General features: G+C 58.8%; 1 protein-coding gene across 3 annotated transcripts in view; it reads left to right on the top strand.

The window, feature by feature from the left end:
- Nucleotides 1-17,933, top strand: part of TBC1D2 (TBC1 domain family member 2) — a 53,579-nt gene that overhangs the window by 28,441 nt on the left and 7,205 nt on the right. For 2 of the 3 annotated variants that reach the window (XM_070054862.1, XM_070054864.1), the window contains exons 6-9: nucleotides 3,320-3,706; nucleotides 9,789-9,899; nucleotides 11,309-11,496; nucleotides 12,137-12,658. In XM_070054862.1, coding sequence (XP_069910963.1) covers nucleotides 3,320-3,706; nucleotides 9,789-9,899; nucleotides 11,309-11,496; nucleotides 12,137-12,658 — 1,208 coding nt within the window. The remainder of the gene's footprint in view (nucleotides 1-3,319; nucleotides 3,707-9,788; nucleotides 9,900-11,308; nucleotides 11,497-12,136; nucleotides 12,659-17,933) is intronic. The other variant, XM_008262448.4, reaches the window with a different exon arrangement.

Here is a 17,933-nt window from a genome sequence, read left to right as displayed (position 1 = left end):
CATTCTGTCTCAACTCAGCTGCTCTCGGCGCCTCCCACAGTCACGCTTTCCCTTCCGGTACTGTCCCCAGGCTCATCCAGGTGCTAGCAAGTGTCTACAAGGCCCTCTGTTTTAAGGCTAAATGATACTCCATCGTGTGCGTCTCGGTCATCTGTTCATCCCTCAGCAGACTCCCAGGTTTCCACCTGTTATGAACCTAGGTTATTTACATTCTTTCAAGAAATTGAAAACATTCCACCGCACGATCCTGGTGTCCTGAGTCTGGGCTCCCTTCCCAGTCCCTGTGTTGCACCTCCTGTCGAAGCTGCCTCCCTGTCCCCACGTCCCTGTCCCCCAAGCCCCCCTCTGGTACAGGGATTCTAGGGACTGGTGTTGGTTTTGGTCCCGACAGCCCGATGTGGGCAGGAGAGCACAGCCGGGCTGTGGTGTTGACTCCGAGGCTGGGCAAGCCTGCACCGTGTCATCTGTGGCTGTTCCACTGGGCAGCGGCCCAAGGTAAACTCCAGATCTCAGCTGGACAGAATGTGGGCTAGGCTGCCAGGTCACCCTGCAGCCGCAGGAATGTTGGTCTCTCCTGGCAGAGCCTGGGGAGCCCTGCTTCCTTCTGAACATTCCAGACGTTCAGGCTTGATCCGCAGGCACCTTCCACCTTCCTACCACACCCAGGAACTCACCTGCAGGCCTGCACCAGGGCTGTTGGCTCGGCCACAGGGAAGGCTTCTCCCTTCCTCCCTGGCCTGCTGCTTGACCCCCCCCCCCCGCCCTCCTCCTCCTTCCTGGCACTGCCTTTCTGCAGTCCCCCGGGCCCCTCCTCTTGCAGTAAATCCTTGTGCTGCCTGACTCACTGCCCTCCCACCCCCTCTGCTGGGGGCCTTGCCCGGCCCCACTGCCCGCTCCAGCACTTGGCACTGGGCTCCAGGGCTTGGCACCGAGTGGGTGCTCGGTGAAGGTCTATACGCGGATGGGTGTCGTGGGTGGGAAAGAGGCAAGCAGAGCAGGGGCGGTCACTTACAGGCGTCAGGAGCCGCAGGTTATGTGACCCTAATGTCAGCTTCAGGAAGAAAGCCAAGGTTTCTGGCAGTTCTCCCGAACGGGCTTGTGCCTAGCAAATAGCCCTATTCAGCCAGTCTGCTTATTTAAAGACTTGGGTTTGAGTGCAGCTGTTGTGTCTCAAGGAAAACACAGCACATGCTTTTTATTTATTTATTTATTTATTTATTTATTTATTTGACAGGCAAAGTGGACAGTGAGAGAGAGAGACAGAGAGAAAGGTCTTCCTTTGCCGTTGGTTCACCCTCCAATGGCCGCCGCGGCCGGCGCGCTGCAGCCGGCACACCACACTGATCCGAAGCCAGGAGCCAGGTACTTTTCCTGGTCTCCCATGGGGTGCATGGCCCAAGCACTTGGGCCATCCTCCACTGCCTTCCCTGGCCACAGCAGAGAGCTGGCCTGGAAGAGGGGCAACCGGGACAGAATCTGGTGCCCCGACCAGGACTAGAACCTGGTGTGCTGGCGCTGCTAGGCGGAGGATTAGCCTAGTGAGCCGCGGCGCCGGCCTAGCACATGCTTTTTTTAAAAAAAAGATTTATTTATTTATTTGAAAAGCAAAAAAAAAAAAAAAAAAAAAAAGCAGTGGGGGGTGCGGGGGTAGGAAGAGGAGACAGCAATCTTCCATGTACTGGTTCACTCCCCAAATGGGCGCATGACCAGAACTGGACCAAGCTGAAGCCAGGACCAGGAACTTCCCGGGTCTCCTATGTGAGTGGCAGAGGCCCACAGATTTGGGCCATCTTCACTGCTTTCCCCGGTGCGTTAGCAGGGAGCTGGGTCAGAAGCAGAGCAGCCAGTGCTGGAACCAGTGCTCTGATATGGGACGCTGGTGTCACAGGCGGCGGCTTAGTCCCCCGCACCACATCACCAGCCCCTAAAAACATTCTTCCAAGTGAGGCTGGCACAGAGCGTGGCAGTGCGACCTGGGAGCTGGGCCTCCTGGCCCCTGATGCTCTCCTCGCTGCCCTGAGACAGGACAGGCCCGCGCCCCAGGCAGGTTAAAGGCCAGAAGGCATGAGGAGCCAGTCTGCTTCCGAGGACTGAACTGAGGTCTGTCGTTTCTGAACTTTCCACGGATCCCTGCGCCAGACCTGCAGGCATCGTTCAGGCATGAACAAATAGGAGGCTGCCTGTGCGTGGCTGTGCACAGCGCCTGCCCGTGTGCATCCTCTCTGTGCCGCCTCGGCTGGATTGGTAGTGACTCCCTGGTGCTATATGGAGGCGGATCCCGAGGCCCCAGCTGACCCTACAGGAGGCAGTGTCAAGATTAGTTAGCTGGCTGGCGCCACGGCTCACTAGGCTAATCCTCCGCCTGCGGCGCCGGCACACCAGGTTCTAGCCCCGGTCAGGGCGCCGGATTCTTTCCCGGTTGCCCCTCTTCCAGGCCAGCTCTCTGCTGTGGCCCAGGAGTGCAGTGGAGGATGGTCCAGTCCTTGGGCCCTGCACCCCATGAGAGACCAGGAGAAGCACCTGGCTCCTGCCTTCGGATCAGCGCGGTGCACCAGCTGCAGTGCGCCAGCTGTGGCGGCCATTGGAGGCTGAACCAACGGCAAAGGAAGACCTTTCTCTCTGTCTCTCTCTCTCTCACTGTCCACTTTGCCTGTCCAAAAAAAAAAAAAAAAGATTAGTTAGCTAATCTGCCACAGGGGTGAAGAGAGAGGGGAAGAGAGGTGCCCTGCCAACCCTGAGTTTATCGCCGACCAAGCTCAGGCTGGAATCTGGGTGACCTGGGAATGAACGCCGCTCTAGTCTCCTGGGCCTCAGTGCGTTCATCCCAGAAATGGACGTGCTTAAGTCAGGGTATGGGCTCAGCAGCTGCAACAAAGAAGCCCCAGAATGCTGGGGCCTAAAACAACTTGGGAGAATCCAGCGGTGGCTGAGCGGTGGCCCTGTCACCCTCAGCGTGGTGCTTGTGCCTGTGGACCGCAGGTGCCTGCTCTCGTTCTTGCCATGTCCCAGCCAGACGAAAAGGGAGCTGCACCAGGGGAGCAGGTGTACAGCATTGGAAGGCATGACCCAGACGCTGCCCACGTCACTTCTCATCTCCCAGCAGTGCTGAGTCATCATGTGGCCACACCCGGCTGGGACTTGGTGGGAAGTGGTGTTTTCAGCTGGGGAACCACGTGGCCGGTTTGATAGGTGTGACAGGTGCCCCGGGGCTGCTGCTAGGCTCTCAGCAGGGCTGTTGGGAGCGGCGGCTCCTCGTGCCCCACTCTGGCACCACACAGGCCTTCCGCAGGTCACCGGCTGCTTCTCTTCCCCTGGCCAGGAGCTGGTGAGGATCCTGCACAAGGCGCTGGAGGCTGCCCAGCAGGAGAAGAGGGCGTCCAGCGCGTACTTGGCGGCCACCGAGGACAAGGACCGCCTGGAGCTGGTGCGGCACAAAGTGCGGCAGATCGCCGAGCTGGGCAGGCGGGTGGAGGCCCTGGAGCAGGAGCGGGAGAGCCTGGTGCACACGGCTCAGTTGCGGGAGCAGCAGGTGCAGGAGCTGCAGCTGCACGTGCAGCTGCTCATGGACAAGAACCAGGCCAAGCAGCAGGTCATCTACAAGCTCTCTGAGAAGGTCACCCAGGACTTCACATACCTGCCGGACCAGCCCCCCGAGGCTGCCAACAGGGACTTCCTGAGCCAGCAGGAGAGGCTGGAGCACATGAAGGTAGGGACCCCGCCCCTCCAGGACCTGCTGGTCCTCTCCCTTGACCCCAAGGCCTTTCCCTGCGGAATGGGCTAACCCTTCATCCTGGAGTGCAAACAGGTGCTGGTGGGGAAACTGCTCCACGTTGCCTCCCTTTCTTCACCAGAGGGTCCTGAGCAGCTGCAAAGTGACAGTGCCCCAGGATGATCACCTAAAAGATGGCAGGGCCCAACCGCTTGGGCCATCCTCCACTGCTTTCTCAGGCGCATTAGCAGGGAGCCGGGTCAGGAGTGGAGCAGCCGGAACTGGAACCGGGGCTTATATAAGGTGCCAGCATTGCAGGCGGTGGCTTAACTCGCTGCACCACAGCGCCGTGCCCTGCTCAGCCTCCTTCAGTGCCAGACTGGTGCCCTGGGAGCCCTCCCACAGCGGTCCTGCACACTGTGCAGGGGACTGTGGCCAGCCACAGCTCACTCACGATAACAGCAACGCTTGCCGCTCCTGTGGGTGGACGTCATGGACCGCTGACTGGGTGCCAGGCACCATCCTCAGTGCTTTACCTGTATCAGATTGATGAACCCTCGTGCCCACCCTGAGAGACAGCCACATCTGTGCCCTACTGTACAGAGGCTGAGCAGGGGAGGTGCGTGCCCAGGTCACGTGCAGAAGAGGCAGGGGCATAGGAATCGCACTGGAGCCCACATCCACTGACTGCCTCCCTGCTTGTCTGCCTCTTCTAGCTCCTGCCATCCCTGCCTCGGCCTCCTTCCGCTTCTCCATCCCTGTCTCTCTCCCGGGGCTAACCCGTCCCACAGGCACCAGTCATGGCACCGAGGGCAGTAACTGTACTTGAGCTGCGATGCCTGCTGGTGGCCACAGACCCCTCTGTGCGGGTTGAGGCCTAAGCATCAAGAGGCCCGAGGCTGGGGACCGGCCCTCCCAGCCCCCACGGTCCCTGCAGGCAGCCAGGTGACCAGGAGCCATCCTGCCCTGGACCCTGCTGCTCACAGCCACACGTGCACCTGTGTGCACCAGGCCGCGGGAACTCCCACATTGCAGTGTCAAGGAGCTGCCCTGGGGAGAAGAGGAGAGAAAGAAAAGAAATGAGGAGGCTTCTGAGAGCACCAGGGGCACAGAGGCCCCCACCCGACTCTGAAGTCATAGATTCCTGGGTTCGAATCTTGGCTGTGCCACTTACTCGCAAGTTAGTTCATGTCTGGGTGGTGCAGCCCATTGTTCCTGCCTCACACGGGATGGGGTTGTTAGGGGGAGAGAGGAAGAGAACACGAAACTCAGATCCCCTTCTCTCTATTTGAGCAAAAGTGAAAACCCACATAACAGGGTCACTGGATCACTTCCCCTCTGTGGTCTGAGATGCCGACTTTTCCAAGGCAGGTGCAACTGGATTGTTAGAGAAGGCGCTGGCACAGCTGTGCAGACAGCTGCCCACAGATGGCTCTCCTACCACGTGCTGCAGCCCTGGCTCAGCCTCCCTCCCCCCCACCCCGTCCTGCTGGGATCCTCTGCTCCAGACCCACCCGAGCATCTGGGAGCTTTAGCCTACATGGGGGGTGACTGTAACCCTGTGCTCACCTCGCAGCCGGCATGCGTGAGTCCTTAAATTCCCACGTGCAGCAACGTCCCCTGTCAGCGCCGAGGGTGCGTGAGCTACCGGAACCCACTGCCATTCCTTCTAGGGAGTGCCCGTGCTAGGTGTCCCTTCTTTCTTAGCTTCGAGAAGGGGGCAGGGAGTGGTCACACGTCCTGCTTGCCCTGGGGTCGAGACCGCGAGCTTTAGGACAATGTCCCCTTACTAAGGAGATTGCCATTATGAGAACTGGAGCAGCGACCTCTTGAATGTCCCAGCTGGCAGGAGTCCGACTGTACCAGGGACAGCAGAGCTCCGGAGAAGGGGAGGGGCCGGGGCAGGGTTATGCGGCAGGAGCAGCAGGGCTGCAAGGAGGAGGGGTTCTCCCCTCACCCAGCTCACAGCCTCTGGGCCCGAGCCTGAGGGCCAAGTCCACGGCCATTTCCCAGGGAGAATCCCCTGTCCCTGCAGGCAGGCAGGCAGGCAGGCAGGCTCCCCTTTCCCCGTCCCCTTTGCCACTCATGTCTCCTGCTTCGCTCTGCTGGTGACTGTCGTGTGCCTTTCTCTTCTCTGAGGTCTCTCTTTTTCCTCCCTACAGTTCTGAGCCAAGAAGGACACTCAAGGTAGGGCACCGAGCTGAATGGGAAGGTGCTGCCCAGATGCCAGGGCCCTCACACCAGCCTCCCTGTCTGGGCTGGGCCAGGGTTCCTTACGTGACAACAGTCTGAAGCCTGAGAGGGCCGTGTGGCCGGGATGAGGGATGGTGACACAGGCAGGAGCGAGCCGTGTGCTGGAGTGGTCGGGAGCACTGGACTCGGCCCTGGTTGCTCTCAGTGCTGGCTGAGCCCAGGCGATGGGGCTGGGTCCGGGCTCTCCCAGCCGGCTGCCCGGCCGAGGGCTGCTTACCTTCTCTGTGCCCATTTCCTTATCGGCCATGTGGGGATTGTAGCTGAGCATCCCAGAAACGAAAATCTGAACTCCAGATTACCCCCAGATCCAAAAATCTTAGGAACCCCGACAATGATGCCACCGGTGGGAAACCCACACCTGACCTCGGTGACAGGTCACAGTCAAAACAGGTGCACTAAACAGAATTACCTTCTGCTGTGCGTATTAGGTGCATAGGCAACTTACATGAATTTTGTGTTCAGAGGTGAGTCCCATCCCCAAGATATCCCTCATTTATATGCAAATACTTAAAAAAAAACAACAACAGATATTTCCCAAGCATTTCAAGTAAGGGATACTCAGCTTATACTTTAATCCCTTGCCCCACAGCATTGTGGGAGAGATTACAACAAAACAGTGGCTGTGCGGGAACCCGTCCTGGCACGTGGTAGGAGCTCACGTGGTGACGGTGCAGCCTTGCCTTCCTTGCCTGGGGACTTGTTGCATTTGTCCAAGGCCTTGAAGGTGTTGGGGAGCAGCCTTGGGAGTGCTTGGAGACTGAGGGGGAGCAGGTGGGTAGTCGTGGCCATCATGAGAAGCCAGCAGGAGATGCCAGCGCAGCCTCCGGGCATGTGAGCTGCTCCCGTACTCCCACACGCCCCTGTGCCAGTGAGTTATCACCCCCGCTGCACGGAGGGAGGGACGAAACCCAGCGACATTAAGTCACTTGTCCAGGCCTCAGTGGCCAGGCCGGGGGTTTTTGAAAAGGATTTAGTATGTGAATGACATTTCAGATCCATTGTGGGAAAGGTGGTTATTACTTAATAAAAGGTATTGAGACAGCTAGCTAGCATTAACACCAAAGAAAATTAGACCTTGGACTCAAACTGTATATTGAAACTCTAGTCCAAGTAGAGTTAAGATTTTACATTACAAATGGAACCGGAAGGAAATACAGGTGCGCTCGGGTCTGGCCTTGGGGTAAGGAACAGGTTTTCTGAGCCTGACCTGAGAGCAGTAGCCACAGAGACTGGTGTGACCCTAAATTTTATTTTATTTTCTTTCTTTCTTTTTTTTTTTTTTTTTTTTTTTTGACAGGCAGAGTGGACAGTGAGAGAGAGACAGAGAGAAAGGTCTTCCTTTTGCCGTTGGTTCACCCTCCAATGGCCGCTGTGGCCGGCAAATCACGCTGATCTGAAGCCAGGAGCCAGGTGCTTCTCCTAGTCTCTCATGCGGGTGCAGGGCCCAAGGACTTGGGCCATCCTCCACTGCACTCCCAGGCCATAGCAGAGAGCTGGCCTGGAAGAGGGGCAACCAGGACAGAATCCGGCGCCCTGACCGGGACTAGAACCTGGTGTGCTGGCGCCGCAAGGTGGAGGATTAGCCTATTGAGCCACGGCGCCGGCCGGTCACCCTAAATTTTCTTCATCCCTGCTCTGCTGGGTGTGTGTGTACAGATGTGTACATGAGGTCTGAGGATACTTCAAAAAGCTTGTGGAAAAATGGAATTAAAGGGCAAGTTTATTTTGGTGTTAAAATACCCCTTTAAGTCACATGTGATTTTTTTATATATATAATATATGTTTTCCATGAACTATTTTGAAGACCCCCTGATAGGGATGTGTTTGCACCAAAGTTAAGTCCCTCTTGTAATCGCATTTTTCCGTGAACTTTCCGAAGCTCCTTCACTCATGTACTTCCGGGCTCATGACCCACCCCTGTGTCTGTGCCCCTGACCGCCAGACGGTGCTGGCACGCGGGCAGTGCCAAGGTCTTCAATGTGCCGTTGTTATCCTGCCTGTGGACAGAAGTCACACCGCCTGTGTATGGTCAGGAGACTTCAAAGGTCAGCCTTAAGAGAGGACTGGTGTTTGTCCTGCAAGTGATTGCCAGAGGGAGGGGCTCAGAGAGCCTTGGCAGGAAGGACAGGGAATCAAGTGGACTTGAACCCCATCACGCTCTTTTTTTTTTTTTTTTTTTTTTTTTGACAGGCAGAGTGGACAGTGAGAAAGAGAAAGGTCTTCCTTTTGCCATTCGTTTACCCTCCAATGGCCACTGCGGCCAGCAAATCACGCTGATCCGAAGCCGGGAGCCAGGTGCTTCCTCCTGGTCTCCCATGGGGTGCAGGGCCCAAGCACTTGGGCCATCCTCCACTGCACTCCCGGGCCACAGCAGAGAGCTGGCCTGGAAGAGGGGCAACCGGGACAGAATCCGTCGCCCCGATCGGGACTAGAACCTGGTGTGCCGGCGCCACTAGGTGGAGGATTAGCCTGTTGAGCCACGGCGCCAGCCCCCATCACGCTCTTACTGGCTGGGTGGCCTTGGGTAGGTCCCTTACTCCTCCAAGCTCTGAGCTCGCACGTGTGTGGGGTGCAGGTGGTGCTGCGTGCTTGTGAGCTTTCCAGACGCACAGACCCGCGTGGACGTGGGGCATGGCCCCAGACAACCCTGATGCTCACAGGACGCGGGGCCTTGCACCCCAAATGCGAGGATTCCCCCCAGTCTCACGCCCTCTGCCACACCTGGACAGGGCACAGGGATGTGGCAGCGAAGCAGGCGGCAACTTGCTTGGCACACAGCAGCTGGCATCCTGCGAGGCACAGAGCCTGGAGTGTGCACGAGGGCAGGGGGCGGTGGGCCAGGTAAGCACAGCCCACAGCGAGCTCCGCTGGAGTTCAGGCCCCGCAGGGCAGGTGAGAGAGGCCATCCAGTGTCAGCCCTCCAGGCCGAGGGCAGCAGCGGCTGAGCCAGAGGGCTGCGAGGGACCCCACGTGGGGAGAGCCAGGACCACCATGATGGTGCACATGGGACTCGCAAGGGCCGCAGGCTCCGCTTGGCTTCCTTCCCAGGGCAGCCGGGCCTCTCCAGGGCCCTCCAGCAGTGTTCTCTCGCCCGCCTGCAGCCCATGTGTTTTCCTGTGTGGGGGAGAGCGGGCTTGGGTTCCCACTTGTCAATGCCCTGGCGTTGCTGGGCAAGGCCGTGAGCCCGCGCGCCCTATCTGAGCGGCCTCTGTGATGTCCGTCTCGGTGGCGGCAGGATCGGGAGCCACGGCCACAGCTCCCGTCCTTGCCGGAGCCTTCCAGCACTCGCCAGCTCCCCGTAGGCCCCGCCAGCAGCCCTGGCACTCCCTACACTCACAGGCCCCCGAAGCGCTCGGCACACCACTCTCACCCTGCTTGGGAACAGCCAGGGCGCCATTAAAAAGGCAGGAAGAGAATTAGAATTAAGTTATGGCGAAGCCACCCAGCGGAACAGTGAGCAGTGCGTCACCAGGGCCCCGGGAAACGCAGGTAGCCACCTAGGAAAGCAGGCACGGTGCCCTGGGGAAGACCGTTCCCTCCCCGCGGCTGCCAGCCCCCTGGGGAAGTGTGCCGGCTCTGCAGCCCGGCTGTGTGTGTCTGCTCGCTGCTGCCCGCGTTACTGCGGCCAGGGAGCAGAGGGGCACGGGCTCAGGGACCGAGCCAGGCCTCACCAGGCCGTGCCGTGCCGGGAGCCAGGGTAGGAAGGAGGGCCGCCTTGTTCTGTGGCCGTGAGCGGGGCTGTCTGTGGGAAGGACGCCGTGGCCGCCTCTCCGGGGGCGTGGCTCCCAGGGGCGTGGCGCTGTTCACGAGCGACTCTCTTCCCCAGGATGACATGGAAGCTTTCCGGACCCAGAACCGGTTCCTCAACTCCGAGATCCACCAGGTCACGAAGATCTGGAGAAGCGTGGCAGAGAAGCAGAAGGCCCTCCTGACCAAGGTGAGCTCTGCGCTGGCCGCCTCCGCCCCCAGCCTCCTGGCCACCCAGGCGCACTCTCCCAAGTCCTCAGGAGTGGGACCCACATGGGGCTCTTCTCCGGCTCCGTGGGCAGCTGGCCAGGCCGCCTATTCAATGGCTTTCACAGCTAACAAGTAGGGACGTCCACACCTGTGAGGCTGGACCCCTGTCCCCAAGGAAGGCAGTGAGGGAGCTGAGCATGCAGTAGTGACTGAGATGCAGTGGGATTTCTTGGGAGCCCGAAGAGGGAAAGGAAGGAAAGTCAGGGGAGGCTTCCTGGAGGAGGTGTCATCTGAGGAGAGGCCTAAAGGTGAGTTAGCATGATCCAGGTGAACAGTAGAGAGGCCTTCCAGGGAAAGAGAATAGTCATTTTTTAAAAAGACTTATTTATTCATTTATTTGAAAGGCAGAGAGACAGAGAAGGAGAGACACAGGGAAGCAGATCTTCTGACCACTGGTTCACTCCCCAAATGACTGCCAATGTCTGGGAGTAGCACAGGCAAAAGCCAGGAGCCAGGAGCTTCTTCCAGGTCTCCCACACAGGTGCAGGGGCCCAAGGACTTGGACCATCTCCTACTGCTTTCCTAGGCCATAGCAGAGAGCTGGATTGGAAGTGGAGCAGCCGGGACTCGAACCAGCACCCATATGGGATGCCAGTGCCAAAGGGGGTGACTTTACCGCTGTGCCACAGTGCCAGCCCCTGTGTTCGTTCTGCTTAAGGGGGCGTGGACTTGAGGAAGTGGGCCTGGAAGCAGGGAGAGTGCTGGGAATCAGGCGGAAGTCTCTGAGCAGGGGCTCGGGCACAAGATTCAGGGTGGAGCTGGGAGTGAGGTGGGGCCGAGAGAGAGCAGGCTTATGGCAACCTCAGTGTGCTCCGTGGTCATGGAGACGCCCCGCTTCCTGCAACCCCAGGGCGAGGGGAGCCAGGGGGGCCCAGAGGTCATGACCCCAAGTCACAAAGGCAGCAAGCAAGGCCTGGAGAGCGCCCCTGACGCCCCAGCGCCGCCCACTTGGTACCAGTAGGAACGCAGAAGTTCAAGGCGGGGGCAGAGGGCACAAGGGTGGTGTCCCTCCCGGGCACTGCCCAGTGGTGCTGCCTCTGCTCCAAGCACCCCGGAGGCCTGACGCGCACAGTCCTGAGGCCCGCCAGTAGCTTCAGCACGTCCCCATGCTGCCGCTGCAGAAGCTGAGCCCAGGGAGGTTAAGGACCTCGCTGCGGGACCCCCAGAGGGGTCTGCAGGCCGGGCGCCGTCCACCCCTCCGCCTGCCAAGCCCAGCTCCAGCCCGGGGCCCAGGCCTGCTCGCGTGCGGAGCTCATCCCCTTCCCATTCTGCCCGGGCCTCTGGGGTGGCTCACGCCTGCCCGCGGTGACCTGCCCTGCCCTCTTGCAGTGCGCCTATCTCCAAGCCAGGAACTGCCAGGTGGAGAGCAAGTACCTGGCCGGGCTGCGGAGGCTGCAGGAGGCCCTGGGCGATGAGGCCGGCGAGTGCTCGGAGCTGCTGCGGCAGCTCATCCAGGAGGCGCTGCAGTGGGAGGCCGGGGAGGCCCCTGCCGACGGCGTGGAGCTGAGCCCCGTCAGGTGAGCCCCGCGCGCAGGGCAGGCTGGGCCACGTGACTCACCTGCCACTTCCTCTGACCCTTAGACAAAATGAGCCAAGGTTCCCCCTCGAGGCAGTCTTCCAGGGCCTGTTCTCCCTCCCAGCCAGCCTCGCTGAGCGCACTGGCCGAGGGCAGCTGGAATAGAGAGCAGCAGGATGCTGGGGGGCCCAGGAGCAGGAGCCCCAGGCTTGTCCCTGTGAGGCCTGGCACAAGGCCCTTCACCTCTCCGAGCCCCACTCTGAGCCTCCAGCCGATGGGAGCCAAGACCCCCGCTTTGCAGGACCCCGAGATCAAATGTGGTAGCACAGGCAGGGCACATAGGGGGCAAGTAAATGTGGCAAAGGCCATCCTGGCTGTGTGCCTGGCTCGCCCGACTCTGCTGCCGTGGCTCTGTCTGTCCTCCATCCATCCCCGGGCCTGCTGGCCTTGACCAGCGGTCTTCTGTGTTAGCTGTATAGGCCTCCCCTGGCCTAAGGCAGGTGCTTATCTCTTAGGTTTCACCAGGTACCAGGCAGCTCCCGGGGTTCCCCCTACCCATTATACAGATGAGCAAAATGAGGTTGGGACCACTGCAGTGACTTGCCCAGAACCCATTCCACTCCCCACTGCCCCCTCCCCAGGGAAGGCCTCCGCAGGGCCTTGCTAACACGCGCTTCTGCCGGCAGTGAGTATGACGAGTATGGCTTCCTGACGGTGCCCGACTACGAGGTGGAAGACCTGAAGCTGCTGGCCAAGATCCAGGTGCTGGAGGTGCGCTCCCACCACCTGCTGGCCCTGGAGGCAGTGGAGCGGCCGCTGCAGGAGCGCTGGGCTGCCCTGGGCGAGCTCGCCCCCTCGGCTGAGCTCAAGCAGCTGCTGCGGGCGGGAGTGCCCCGCGAGCACCGGCCGCGCGTCTGGAAGTGGCTGGTCCACCTCCGCGTCCGGCACCTGCACGCTCCCGGCCGCTACCAGGAGCTGCTGAGCCGGGGCCAGGCCTGTGATCACCCTGCGGCCCGCCAGATCGAGCTGGACCTGAACCGGACCTTCCCCAACAACAAGCACTTCACCTGTCCCACCTCAAGCTTCCCCGACAAGCTCCGCCGGGTGCTGCTGGCCTTCGCCTGGCAGAACCCCGCCATCGGCTACTGCCAGGGGCTGAACAGGTGAGCCCCACGGCCCTGTGAGGGCACGGCTCTGACCGCGCATGGCTCCCCTCTGTCGTGAGCCCAGGAAGCTTCATCCCCGTTGGCCAGGTGGGGACAGTCAGCGTGGAGAGGAGGGGCCGGCTTTGTGGCTCAGGGGTTAAGCCCGATGCCAGCATCCCATATCAGAGCGCCAGTTCAAGTCTGGCCGCTCTGCTCCCAATCCAGCTCCTTGCTAATGTGCTAGGGAAGGCAGCAGAGGATGATGCAAGTGCTTGGGCCCCTGTCGCCCACATGGGGGACCCAGATGGAGACCCAGCCCTGGCCATTGCAACCATTTGGGGAATGACCCAGCGAATAGAAGATCTTTGTCGGCGCCAGCGCCGTGGTTAATCCTCCACCCGCCTGCGGCACTGGCATCCCATATGGGCACCGGTTCTAGTCCCGGCTGCTCCACTTCCAATCCAGCTCTCTGCTATGGCCTGGGAGAGCAGTGGAAAATGGCCCAAGTTCTTGGGCCCCTGCACCCACATGGGAGACTAGGAAGAGACACCTGGTTCCTGGCTTCGGATTGGCATAGCTCCGGCCGTTGCGGCCATTTGGGGAGTGAACCAACAGAAGGAAGTCCTTTCTCTCTGTCTCTCTCTCTCACTGTCTGTAACTCTACTGTCAAAAAAAAAAAAAAAAAAAAAAAGTAGCAGGTCTGTCGCAGGGTGCAGGTGCAGCCCCACCCAGCTCACTCGTTCTCTCTGCCCCCAGCTCATTTAAAAAACAAAAAAAGATCTCTGTCTTTTTCTGTCTCTCCATATCTCTCGGACACTGTGTCTTCCAAATAGACAGACTCTTTTTAAAAGAGAAAGGTGACTGGGAACCCAGCGCTCCGACCCTTCACCCTGTACCTCTGCTTTGAGCATGGGAAGCCGTGAGGCTGACCCACTGCAGCGTGCGGGCTGCGCTGGCCCGGCCAGCCCAAGGCAGGACTGTGCCCAGGGAGTTGCACCCTGAAGCCACTTGGGAGCCCAGGAAAGGGAGTGGTGCAGGTTCCAGGGGCAGCTCCCAGAAACCAGGAGAGGAGCATGGAGCTGAGAACTAGTGCCCCCCCCTCCCCGGGTGCCCTGCAGCCCCAGGGGTCCGGCCGCGCCCTCCTCCACACATCTGCTTCCTTCCCTCTGCCCTCTCATTTGGTGCAGTTAGGGTCCATCGAGGCTGTCAGGATGGGGAGACCAAGGCCTGGGTCTGGGGCCTCTTGCGAGTGTCCCACCCCACCCACCCTCGTGTGCTTCCCACTCCTAAATTCCCAGCAGACGCAGTCTGAATTAATTCTGGGTTAATGCCACTTGTGGTCCAATCAGTGGGTGGAGGGTGGGGACCCCCAGTACATGGGGCTGCCCTCTGCGAGGCCGTGGGGGCTCTCATGAATGCCCCCAGTGAGTTCCTCCCTTTTTTCTAATGTTTATTTTTAAATTTATCTTAACCTACTTAAAAGACCGAGTGAGAGAGAGGAATCTCCCACTCACTGGTTCACTCCCCACATGGCCACAGCAGCCTGGGCAGGGCCAAGTCGAAGCCAGGAGCCCCACCTGTGCCCCCCCATGTGTGGCAGGGGCCCAGGTGCTTCCGCCCTCATCCGCTGCCTCCCAGGATGCGTGAGCAGGAGCACGCCTGTGCACTGTGCATCAGCAGAGCCAGGATCCGAGTCAGCCCTCCAGTGTGGGACACGGACGTCCCATGTGGCGATGTAACCGCCTGCGCCACGATTTCAGCAGAAGCTGCGAGCTCTCAGGTGTTTCTCGAGGGAAGTTTTGACTCAATTTAAACACGCCCATCCTCGAGCCTGACGTACACGAGCCATCCTGCTGGTGTTTTGGTTTTGTTTTTGTTTTTGTTTTAAGATTTGTTTATTTATTTGAAGGCGTTAGAGAGAGCTCTTCCATCTGCTGGTTCACTCCCCAGAAAGCTGCAATGGCTGGGGCTGGGCCAGGCCAAAGCCAGGAGCCAGGAGCTTCTTCCTCGTCTCTTATGTGGGTGGCAGGGGCCCAACCTCTTGGACCATCTTCTGCTGCTTTTCCGAGGTCATTACCAGAAAGCTGGATTGGAAGTGGAGCAGCCAGGACTTGAACCGGCACCCACAGGAGGTGCTGGCATCACGGGCGGCAGCTTTACCTGCTATGCCTGCCCCCATTCTGGTTTGTTTTTTGTTTTTTGTTTTTTGTTTTTTTTTTTTTCCAGAAGAGGTGGTGTGACATTTATTACATTTCAGAGTGTCCTTGCTCACATCCGATTCCCAAGGGCAGATATGGTCGATACTCTATTTCCAACCTAAAACGGGGTAAACTGGAGCATCTGTTTGTACCCTGAGGGGCATTCCCCGTTGACCCCCAGCAGCGCTCCCGGGCTTCCGTGGTGAGCGCATGGTGCTGCCCGGGTGCTGCCCTGTGGATGCACCCTGCTCCTTCAGAGCCAGGGAGCTGCCTGCGCGCTGCTCACCTGAACACACCCAGACCCACGAGGGACACGACTTGTGAATGGCTGCGCACGGAGCTGGCCGCTGCCGATGGCTCGGAGCAGCAGCTTGCACGCTCCGTGCAGAGCTCGAGCAGGAAGGAGAACCTGCTGAGGGCCTCCTGCACGCCAGGTGCTGGACACAGCTGATGTCATTTAAGACATTTAAGACAGAGTCCAGGAGGCTGAGGCGCCCGGCCAGGGGCCCACCATACACGAAGGCTGGGCTGGCCACTAACCTTGGACTCCAGCCCCTCACCCTCCCCCCAGCCGGTCCTTCCTACACTCAGGATGGGAGCTGTGGCAGGGGGTATCCTGAAGCCACCCACAACCTTGTTTGCTGATCTGCTGTGATCTCTTTGGGGACTAGCGGTGTACCGGCTGTGGAGCTGGGGAGCTCACTCTGTGCTGCAGGGGCGGGGCACAGAGCTAGAGCAGGAGGCGCCTGGAGCTGAGGCTCCGGGCAGGACAGACTCGCGCTCCCTGCATGCAGAGGCGGCTGCAGGCTGCAGCAGGCCATAAAGGAACAGACCCAGCGGGGAGGAAGGCTCCCAGGGCCAGGGCGTGTTTGCTAAAGGTCTTTGAGTGTTGTGGCTTATGTTTTCCCCTCAAGCACAGATCATTGGCATTTATGCAAACACCTGTTTTATTGCTTTAAATACAAGTCACCTGTAGTAGAGAGAGCCAGCCTGTTCCAAAGGGCAAAGTGCCCTGCATTCTTCCAAAAGGGCCTCAAGCCCAAGCCTGCAGGTGCCTATGCTTGTCTGGGTTGCCATCTAGTGGTGGCCAGTAGAACTGCTTATGTGGAATCTCATGCTTCTACAGCAACAAATCCAACCTTGTTTAGACAGTGACACATGTCATGGTGATGCTGTAATGTTAATGTTTTTTATAGGTTTATTTATTTATTTGAAAAGCATGGAGAGACAGAGAATTCCATCTGCTGGTTCACTCCCCCAGATGGCAGCAATGGCCGAGGCTGGCCCAGGCCGAAGCTAGGAACCAGGAGCTTTTTCTGGATCTCGCACGCCGGTGCAGGGGCCCAAGGACTTGGGCCATCCTCTGCTGCTTTCCCAGGCGCATTAGCAGGGAGCTGGATGGGAAGTGGAGCAGCCGGGACTCGAGCTGATGCTTCCATGGGATGCAGCACCGCAGGCAGTGCAGTGGCTTTTACCTGTTACACGGCAGCCCCAGCTCCTCTAACGCTGACTTAGAGCAAACTGTCTAAAGTCCTTTCCCTGTGGAGCTAAGTGAGCTGCTCAGCAAGAGTTTGTCCTTCCCCCGTCCACACACTCCCTCCGTCGCAGGCCTGGTCGGGCCCCCGGTGCCTTACGGAGGCTCCAGTAGGAGCCCTGGGGAGTTGGTAGGCCCTAGTGGGCACCAGCTTAAAACAAACGATGTTTTTAAAAAATTGTATTTATTTATTTGAGAGATGAAAAAGAGAGAGCACACGGGCACTCCCTCTGGTAGTTCAGTCCCGAAATGCTTGCAGCAGCCAGGACTGGACCAGGCTAAAGCCAGGAGCCAGGAACTCAATTCAGGTCTCCCATGTGAGCGACAGGGATCCAAGTACTTGGGCCGTCATCGTTCAGGTGCACCTCCCTGGGTGTGTTAGTGGAAGCTGGAGTCAGGAGCCGTGTCTTAAACCAGGCACTGTGGGGCAGGCGTTTGCCACAGCAGCTTAAGTAGCCATTTGAGACTCCTGTTCCCACATCAGAGCCGGTCCCGTGTCCCGGCTACTCCACTGCCAATCCAGCTTCCTGCTAATGTGCATCCTGGAAGTAGCAGATAGTGGCTCAAATATGTCAGTCCCTGCCATCCATGTCAGAGACCCGGATGGAATTCCCAGCTCCTGGCTTCAGCCTGGTCCAGCCCTGGATATTGGAGGCATTTGAAGAGTGAACCAAAGTTTTTCTCCCTCTCCCTCTCCCTGCCTTTCAAAAAAAAAAAAAAAAAAACAGACATTTTGATATGGGACATGGCCATCTTAACTGTTAACCCAAATGCCTGCATTCCAAGATGAATGGCCTTTCCGTGTGTGCAGGAGCTTACCCAGTCTTAGACTGAGGACATGCTGAGGCTTAGGAGGTCTGGGGCAGAGTAAGGTGCAAAGAGCACCAGGCTGGACTGTGGACGCTCCGAGTCCGGTTTCTACACTGCCACCAAGTGACCATGATTTTGAGCAAGTCCTCTTTCTGGGTCTTGGTTTCCCATCTGTGCAAAAAGCAGTTGGTCTAGACCAGAGATGACCAGGAGCACTATGGAGAGAGTTTCTAATGCAGCCTCCAGTCAGGGGGAAAGAGGGTCATGATCAATTAGAATGTCTGCCCTGGACACAGACAAAATATTGCCATCAGTTAGTTATGTCTGTCCTAGGCATAGGCAAAGAGAATGGTAGCCAGTGTGCTGCACATTTGCTCCCCTTGACCTTGGTGGCCTCTGAAGGGCTAAGGGCAGAGCCACCTATTTCTGGGAGACCTGCCAGCGTCCTCTCTCCTTCCAGGAGGGGAGCATCTCCTTCCAATCTTCTGGGGAAGGAGAAGGGATTTCCTTTTTCTTTTGGGAATTGACCCTGTTCTTACGAGTCATGACTCAGAAAGTAGAAGTCCTGACTCCAGTCCAGTGAGACCCCAGGGCAGAATGCTGTGACGGCCATGGAGAATCTGCAGCTGTGGCCCCTCGGCAGTCGTGCCTCCCCAGGGGGTGCTCCGAGAACACGCGTCCCAGCAGGCCTCTGTGCGTCGTGTGCAAAGGGAACGGTCTGGGTACTCTCGGGCTTTACTAAGGCAGCATG

This window comes from Oryctolagus cuniculus, chromosome 1 (genome assembly GCF_964237555.1).
Source record: "Oryctolagus cuniculus chromosome 1, mOryCun1.1, whole genome shotgun sequence".
Classification (NCBI taxonomy): Eukaryota; Metazoa; Chordata; class Mammalia; order Lagomorpha; family Leporidae; genus Oryctolagus; species Oryctolagus cuniculus.
Note: the sequence above shows the minus strand (reverse complement) of the source record. Positions and strands in the feature narration are given on the sequence as shown.